This window comes from Camarhynchus parvulus, chromosome 24, assembly GCF_901933205.1.
Source record: "Camarhynchus parvulus chromosome 24, STF_HiC, whole genome shotgun sequence".
Lineage (NCBI taxonomy): Eukaryota > Metazoa > Chordata > Aves > Passeriformes > Thraupidae > Camarhynchus > Camarhynchus parvulus.
This window is the reverse complement of record NC_044594.1, coordinates 4335618-4344372: the sequence shown is the minus strand read 5'-3', so window position 1 is coordinate 4344372 and position 8755 is coordinate 4335618. Positions and strand designations below refer to the sequence as shown.

Here is an 8755-nt window from a genome sequence, read left to right as displayed (position 1 = left end):
GAAGCCCCTTTGCTACTGTGAGCTTCCCAGGACCCTTTTGCAGGTGTACTCATCCCTGTTCCACTCATCCTGCTTCACAGGCACCGTTGGAAGTGAGCAGTGATGGGTGTACGGCACAACCTCTTGTTTTCCTTGCTTCCTCCCACTTGATATGAAGATAATGGGAATAAAAGGCTCCTGGCTATGGCTTGGTGGTTTTTCTGGCTGTGCTGGACCACAGCCCATCACCCTGGGGAGGCTGCTTTGCTTCTGTACTGCTCCAGCCTTGGGTTTCTGTGGGTCGCTGGCTCTGGGCAAGGCTGGTTCTGCAAGCTTGCTTGGGGTGGGTTTGGCAACACAAGTGAGAGAAATATGCAACTTCCTAGGAGAACTGCTGGTTTGGGAATGTGGCTGTGCCAGGGTCAGGGGCTTGAGCAGGGCTCTGGGGTGATGCTGAATGTTTCTGCACCATCATCTCAATGTTCTGGAAGGACATGAGGACACTCAGGTGGCCTGAGGTATTTATTTGCCTGAAGCACTTGCACTGCTCATGTCTGCAGTCATCAGTGGGATGGGCAGCAGCTTCAAGGTGGCTTGTGTCTGTGGTTGCTTGGTGAAGGGCAGCGTTGTTGTATTAGGGAGGAAAAGGAGTGGAAACAGGCTGCTGTGTCCTGCCTGCCCATCTTTTGGGGGAGAGAGGGCCATGGCCCACATTTCTCAGCTGCTGTGGGCTGGGTGGTGAAGCTCACAAAGGTTCTACTCTGGTTAGTGAGCTTCTGGCACAACATCTCCTGTCCTCAGTCAACTTTTATAAGATTGGACCCCCTAAAAGGTTATCATGTCCCTGGCAGCTGAGTTCACAGACTTCCAGCAGAGCCCTGTCAGACCTTACTGCTGCCTTCTCTCTGCTTGGCTCTTTCCCCAGTCATCCCCAGCCCCATCCTAACAACTGAATACACGTGGTTGCCATGGGAACAGGAATTGGCTGCTTATTCTGATTTTTGTGGCAAACTCCAGGAGAGTTGTTGGCTGTTTTTTTAATAGCAGACAGGAGGTGGCCCAGGTTGTGAAAGGTGGTTGACTCAGGGTGCTTTGAACTGGCCCATGGAATGTTCAGCTCCAAACATCCTGTCTGAGGGGCACCTCCCCATGGTGGCTTCTCCCTTTATCTGCCTCTTCTGAGTAATAACCTCCTTGCTGACACATCTGAAGAGGGAGAAGGACAGGCAGGAGTCACAGGTAAACTCTTCCATCCATACATTGGTGATCAGCTGTGCCATGGCTGCTGGAACTTGAAAAGAAGGAACATGGGAAGAACATCCATGAGAGACAAGGGTTCATTGTGATGACAGCTGTGGGTGAGGCTGGTGGAAGTGGTGCTGATGGTGCCAGAAATCTCTGGCTTTAGCCATTTTTGCGGGGGATTATTGTGTTTTGGAGCTGCATGATAGCAGAGGAGGGAAGTTGTTCAGCCTGAAGAGGAGACGGCTCTGGGGAGCCCTTAGAGACCCTTCCAGTGCCTAGAGGGGCCCCAAGAAGCTGGAGAGGCACTCCTGGAGTGTCAGGACAGGGGGAATGGCTTCCCAGTGCCAGAGGGCAGGGATATATGGGATATTGGGAAGGAATTCTTCCTTGTGAGGAAGGTGAGGCCCTGGCACAGGCTGCTCAGGGAAGCTGTGGCTGCCCCTGGATCCCTGGAAATGTCCAAGGATGGAGGAGGAGTTGCAAAGAGAAAACCCTCCCAAATGTCTGTGGCCAGGTGCTGAGCTTGTCCTCTGCACACAAGCTGGCTGTCCTGAAATGCTGATGGGTGCTTGTAGGGAATGCTGGCGTATCCAGAGGGACAGCAGCAATCCCCTCCACTAGAGCAGGTGGGGTCAAAATCATGGATGGTGATGGATCTGGAGCTGCAATGGCTCCAGGGGAGAGCCTGGAAGTTGGGCAGGAATGCTGTCCTTCCCAAGCCAAGCCTGAGGAGGCTGTGAGCAGTCAGGCATGGCTCTGGAAGGACGGCAGGCAGCTCCCAGGGGGGATTGAGCAGGGGCACCACAGCCTGGAAGCTGTGGAGGGAGAAGGGCAGCTCAGGTAATAACTTCTGTCTGCAGCCATATTTCAAGTGCTCTGACAGACAGAGCAGTTCCCAGGAGGAATAAATAACCTGGTGTCTCTGCTCTTTGCTGGCTGCCACGTCCTTGGAGCTAAATGAGCTTTTATGTGAGCGTGGGCTCCAAAGCTGGAGTGGGGAAAGCCACTGGGTCAGGGGTGTCAGGGTTGGGCTTGTTGGGTGGTGGAGGGGCTCTGTGAATGTGGCGGTTGTTTTTCTGTGCTTCAAATATATGAGCTGTGCAAGTGGACTGTTGCTTGGAAACGTCTGGTTTTGCTGCAGAATAGTGGCTGTTTTATAAAAGGAGGTGGGATTTTTTTTTTTTTTATTTTTTTGGTGAGTGAGCTACATGCAAACTTCTGCTCTGATGGTGGTTTGGGCCATCTCTGCTACAAGAGGGATGACCCAAGACATGACTGGATGCTTAGAAGTGTTAGAAGTGTTCAAGGCCAGATTGGAAGGGGCTTGGAGCAACCCGGTCTAGTAGAACATGTCCCTGCCCATGGCAGGGAGTTGTAAAGAGATGAACTCTAAGGTCCCTTCCAGTCCAAACCATTCTGGGATCTGTGGTGGCTGTTGAAGGGCTGTTTCCAGTTGCTGGGAAGCAAAGGAGACTCATGACAACTCCCCAAAGCCTCGCTGGATTGGACTGCAGAGGGGTTGTGAAACAAGGGGGTCCCTGGTGCTGCAAGGAAGAGCGAGGCTGCTCTGCTGTGGAGAGGGATGGTCAGGGTAGGAGGTTGCAGGGGCAGCCTCTGAAACAGCAAGCTGGGTCTGCTGGTAACTCAGGCCAAGGGGGACATGGCAAGTGGATGTGGGGTGACAGATCCCCAGGTTAATCCTGGCTGCTGGCGTGGCTTGGAGCAGCCTCTGGGGCTGCAGGTGGGACACGTTTGTCATTTCTGGACTCTGGGATGTCTCTGCTCTCCTTCTCTCCTCCACTTCATCATGCCAAATTAATGTTCCAGACATGTCTCTCAATCAGGGTGTGCTCCAATTTCAGGCTGTTGCCCTTACAGTCACAAGCAGGACAATGGTAAAATTTGGTTATGTATCATGCAGTTGTGCTATGCTTAAATGTGCTTTATTGTTAGACGCTTCAGATGTAGATGTCTGTGCAAGGAAGAGAAGTGTCCTGGCTGCGATGCCCAGGGTATAATCAAGAAAGATGTGGGTTCTCCTGGGGCTTCAACCACCTCACCCTAATGCAGGTACCCCAAATATAGCAGAGAGCCATCCGTGATTCCCAGCTCCTGGATGGGTCATTTCTCACCTACCTGAAAGGCTGTTTAGTAATTTCCATCCTGAAAGGAAACCTTAGCATAGATTTGAGCCTTTCCCAGATTGCCTGTGTCCCAGAGATGCAAAGGATGACAATATTTCTACATTCCAATCCTGTGTTTGCCACACAGAGCTGAGCCAGTCTGACCCATGCTAGCTCTGCAGCCATAACCTGACCTGGAACATCTTGCAGAGCTCTCCCTCACCTCAGGCACTTGCCATGCCACATCCTACCCTTGTTTTGCAGTGCCTAATTACTTTCTAGTGTGGGAGGACTTGGAGAACGTGCTGGAGTTGTTCATCCAGCCTTTGTGATCTGCTTTGGTATTTATAAACACAGTGAGGATGTGATCTGTGATGCAAGGGCAGGTCGGTGTGGAAGCATTGGAATGAGTAATGCCTTCCTCTGTGCACATCCGAGCTGCAGAAAAGGACCGGAAAGCCCATGAGGAGGAGAAAAGTGAGTCCTCCTTAGGTAGTAGAAGCTTACAGAGAGCAAGGAGCTCGAGAGGTCTTTCTGGAGGGAACAAGACCATCCCCAGGTAAAACAATGCTAGAAACACTTTGATCATTATTTATTCCTTTCTGTACTCGCTACACTGGGATTTTTCTAAGGAATTTTGTTATGGCTGAAATACTTTGCAGGATATAAATTTGCTGTACTTTTGCTCTTCTCCATCCTACTCAGTTGGTACTCTGGCATTGGTCTGACTTAGTCGAGGCTTTCTTTATGCTTCTTCCTATGGAGAGGAAATCTCTTGTGTCAAATCACCACTTGTGTGCAACACAAAGGTTGTGTGGAATATGCATAAGGCTCTTTTTCCAAATGTTAATGGTTCCTGGGTTGCCTCCTCCTGCACAGCCCGGAAAATCCTTCACTGGCTGGAGCTCCTAATCCAGCACTGGATTCATACCCCCGGTAATTGCCTAGTTTGGAGCAAGTTTATGGTCTAAGGAAATAATTGTCATGTTGCTTTTTATTGGTAAAAACTTTGTTGTGGTTCCTCTTCTAATAGCTGTTACACTTTCTTGGGCACTACTGTATTGTTTTCTGGCATGAAGTTCTGTTGATTTTATAGGCAGCCACATAAATACACACATACACACATATACACAGTGGTGCACAGTGGCAGTTTCCCTGTGCTGATATCCCATTTCTGGTATTCCCTGTTTGCACCTGAGCCATGTGCACCTGCTCTGTCGTGATGTGGATCCCTGGAGATACTGAGCAGCCCAACAACTCCCTTGGGGATGCTTTTGGTTGGTCCTCAGGCACTGTTTGTCCTTGCAGGTCCAGAGAATGAGCCCGATGCCAACAACATTTTTGGGCAGTGCCCTCCGGGGCACTTTCTTCTTCGCCTTTGGCCTGTGGTGGTCGGTGAGGTACCCCCTGAAGTACCTCAGGAGGAAAGGGGGTGCTGAGGGCCAGCCGGGCCGTGGGCACACGGAGGTCTTCGAAGGCGCGGTCAAAGCTTTCTTTGCTCTAGTAGGTAAGAGAGGGTGATGATGAGTCTGTGCCCCAATATCTACTAGCACAGCAGCACCTCTCCCACAACACTGGGCCTGTTTTAGTGGGACTTAGGAACATGCTTGTGGCACACCCTGGGACAAGGAGCTTGCTGTCATTCTCCTGGGCAAACACCAGCAAAGGAATTTTACAGCTCCACACCTGCAAAAGAACATTCCCTCAGACTCGTAATTTCCCCATGTATAAGGAAAAGTGACCTTTTCTGTCTTTGTCCAGGGATACTGGTGGAGCAGTTTGTCCCCACTGGTCCCCACCTGCAGCTGTACAGCCCCAAGACGCACAGCTGGACTGACCTCACCCACTGGCACTACTCCACCATCTACCTCTTCTTCCTCCTCTCCGGCATCACAGACATGGTCTCACACTCCCCACTCAAGCTACCCCCTGGCTTAGACCGGCTCTCGCTGTCCCTGGCTCTGCTTGTGGAAGGTGAATTGTACCTGGTGCTAGGGGAAGACACAGAATAAGGAATTGCTGCAGTGTTCATGGGTGTGACAGCTCCTGGGCAGTCTAGGGACCACAAAGGCAGACCTGGAGGGGGTGTGGATGCACGATGACACTGGCTTTATGACAATCACTCCTCCCTGCTCCTCCTAAATATGGATCCAACCATAGCTGGATGCCACAGGGGATGCTTGAGGGATCTGTGCTTCTCCTGGTGACCAGCAGCTGTGTCACTTGAAGTTACAAAAAGATGTCATCCTCCCACCTTGGTTGGATGCAGAGGGACAGATACAAAGCTCCCCACCATCTTTTGAGCTCAAGGTGCCCGTCCCTGTGCTCCTCCTGCAGCCCTGGCTGGGACACAGTGATCCCCCCAGGTGAAGGGGCTCAGAGACCTCCACAGGTACAGGGGTTCCTCGGGAGCAGAGCTGAGACAGTGCTGGGGCTGTCTGGTGATAGCAGAGGGAAGGTGGTGACAGCAGCCTTTGCTCTCTGGTTCTTTCCCCCAAGGCAGATCATGGCAAGGCCTGGAGCCTAAGAGTGAGTTTTCAGATGATTTTTAAGAGAAAAACCCCAGAAAGTCCTTTGCTAACACAGGGTGGATCTTGGCAGGTTTGCTCTTCTGTTTCCGTGACTACAGCGATGCTGTGCTGGACCAGCACCTCCACTCCCTGCTGGCTGTGGCTATCTTTGCCGGAGCCCTCTGTGCCTTGCTAGAGGTGTTCCACCGAGACCATATCATCCTGGAGACATTCAGGACCAGCTCCTTCCTTCTCCAGGGCTCTTGGCTTTGGCAGGTCAGTGTCTATCCAGCATTCTCCTCAGATCTTTGCATCCAGGAAGGCGAGTGGAATGGGGTTGCCCCTGTAGCACATCTGTTGGGGTTAAACTTCTAGGCTGTTCAAATGCCTTTGTAAATAAGAAGAGGAAATGAGGCTCAGTGCCAGAGCTGCCATCGTGAAGTGCATGTGTAATGTAGCAGCATGGACAGACCTGGAAATGAATGGAAAATGGAAATTGGAGCCCACAGGGGAAGGAAACTACAATAATGAATTTTTATTAATTTCATTACGTCCATTTTCTTCCTCTCTTTGTTCCAAGTAACTGGAAACATCTGGAAATCTCTCATATAATCTCCCATCTTTTGGTCTAGGGGGAAATGCACAGACTGGCAATGTCACTTTTTGGATGTCACCCTTTTCCAGGATGCTTGGTTTGCACTGCAAGCCCTAAGGATTATCTACAGAGAATCCATCCCCTCCTGACACCCTTGTGTCAGTGGTTGGGGAAGCCAAGGGCAGTGTCCCAGGCGTTACTTGGGGTTACAGTGCTAGTCCACAGTCAGCTGCAGAGGGTAGGCTAAAATCAGGAGGAAAACAGGAGGGATGTGCTAAAGTCTGACTTCTCTTTCATCTGTGACCAGATTGGGTTTGTGTTGTCCCCTCCGTGGGGAGGACCAGGTTGGGACCAGACCGACTCCAGCAACCTCTTGTTCCTCACCATGTGCTTCTGCTGGCACTACTTGGGTGCTCTCGCCACTGTGGCTGCCAATGCTGCTGCATCCCGCTGGTATGAGGGGGTCCTGGCACAGTGCATGGGCTGGGTGGCCAAGACCAGTACCCAGATCCAACAGTGGGCTGGGAAATCCATGCACCAGTGTGTCATGGGATAAGGAGTGTGGGTGTTCATATGTATACAAGTGTGGCTTGGCTGGAAGGGGTGTGCTCTGTGCTACCACAGAGCGGCCTTCCCAAGCAGGGTAGGGTGAGCCAGTGGGTCTCACTACCCACAAGTCCTTGATCATTGTCACTGTCTCTCCTGCAGCTGCAATGAGTCCTGCCAGCTGAAATTTGGGGACATCGACGTGGAGTTGGACTGTGGCTTGTGCCTCCACAGAGGGAAGAAGAGCTCCGGTGGCACCTTGCTGCCAGAGAGCAGCTTGGATGACAAATGAGGCTGTGGTGGGCATGGAAATCTCTTCCCTGATGGTTTAGAGCTCTTGAGATGAGGTTTTTAATTAGTCTTGATAAATTACAGCAGCACTTGACAGTGGAGCATCAGAAGTAGGAGGCAGGACCCTGAGGCAGAGCATGACAGGAGATGCCAAATCTTTCCTTGTGCATCCCTTTAGTAGCCATGAGTTCCTAATTCTCTGAGCTGCAGCTCAGGCTGCAGACTGCAGGACTAGTTTGCTGTTGGAGTCCAACTGGAGTGGCAAATCAGACTATTTTTCTAACATTTCCCTTCTGCTTCCTCAGAAGGGAGCCAAGCCAGCGTTCAAAGCTCCTGGTGGCTGTCGTTCACTCTGGTGTTAACCCTCACTCTGGAGGGGCTTTTGTACTAAGCTGAATGTACAGACTATCTGTGATCACCAATAAAGTGCTTTAACACATCTCCTCCGTGGATCTCTTGAACACCCTGCTGCAGGCTAAGGCTATGTTGGATTCAAAATGGTTTAGGCAGTGGAGGAAATATCTGAGGGGTGGGACTGTGTATGATTTAATGTGGATAAATCTGCCCAGGGAAGGAGGGGTGGCCAGTGGATGGAAAGGATGGAAGGTAGCTGCTCTCCTGCTTGTTTATCATCAGAAGCTGAGTTAGGCACATGAGCCAGGGGTTTGGTGTTCCTGGCAGACGGGATGTTTGCTGGGCAGGGGGCTCGGCTGAGAGACCCTTGAAGCAAAATGATGGTTTCAGCTGGCTGGGGGTGGGGGTATGGATGGTCTTGGGAAGTGTCTGAGAGCCCTGCAGTGATTTCAATTTTTCTCCAACACCTTTATTCCCTCCTTGGAGCTAGTCACTTCCAAAGAAAACCTTCTGGTTAGGGTGTGTCTGCCTTGCTGTTGGAATCTCCTTTTGTTTGCAGCAGAACAGTGTGGGGAGATCCTTCCTGAGGGGAGATGGAGAACAAAATTGAATGTAAAAGATAGCATTAGGAGGATTAGTGAAAGAACATCACTAATCATCATCCAAAAGTTCATAATCAGCATCTAAAATGTTTGTGCCATGGCTGAGGGCTGGGCTGGGTGAACAGGGGAGCACCAGCAGCATTGATTTTATTATCTTCCAACACTTTTACTGTATTCCCCTAAGAAATGCAAGAGCCAGTTTAGTCTGAACACACCCCTGATGTGCTGCACAGTCTGGCAGGAAGAAAAATTCCTCCTGCCTCAGACCAGTTGCAATTCCCAGCCCCATGGGAACTCCCTGGAAGAGTGAGTACTGCCTATTTAATTTTTAATTTTGCATTTTATTTTTATGTTTGTATTTTATTTTTGTTTTTTGTTTTGTTTTGGGGCTTTTTTGTTTTTTTTTTTAAATTTTTATTTTTATTTTATTCTTATATTTTCTCCTTTTGGAGCAGGGCTGAAAGAAGACCAATGCTTTGTGTCCAGAAAAAAGCCTTGAGGAGCAGAGAA

The 8755-nt window shown here is 50.5% G+C and overlaps 1 protein-coding gene across 1 annotated transcript; it reads left to right on the top strand.

The window, feature by feature from the left end:
- Positions 1-4634: 4634 nt before the first annotated feature.
- On the top strand, positions 4635-7705 carry LOC115913095 (transmembrane protein 45B-like). The gene is made up of 5 exons (XM_030964971.1): positions 4635-4854; positions 5109-5321; positions 5949-6133; positions 6760-6905; positions 7161-7705. The coding sequence occupies exons 1-5, from the start codon at positions 4665-4667 to the stop codon at positions 7288-7290; spliced, it is 864 nt and encodes a 287-aa protein (XP_030820831.1). The 5' UTR covers positions 4635-4664; the 3' UTR covers positions 7291-7705.
- The last annotated feature ends 1050 nt before the right edge of the window (positions 7706-8755 follow it).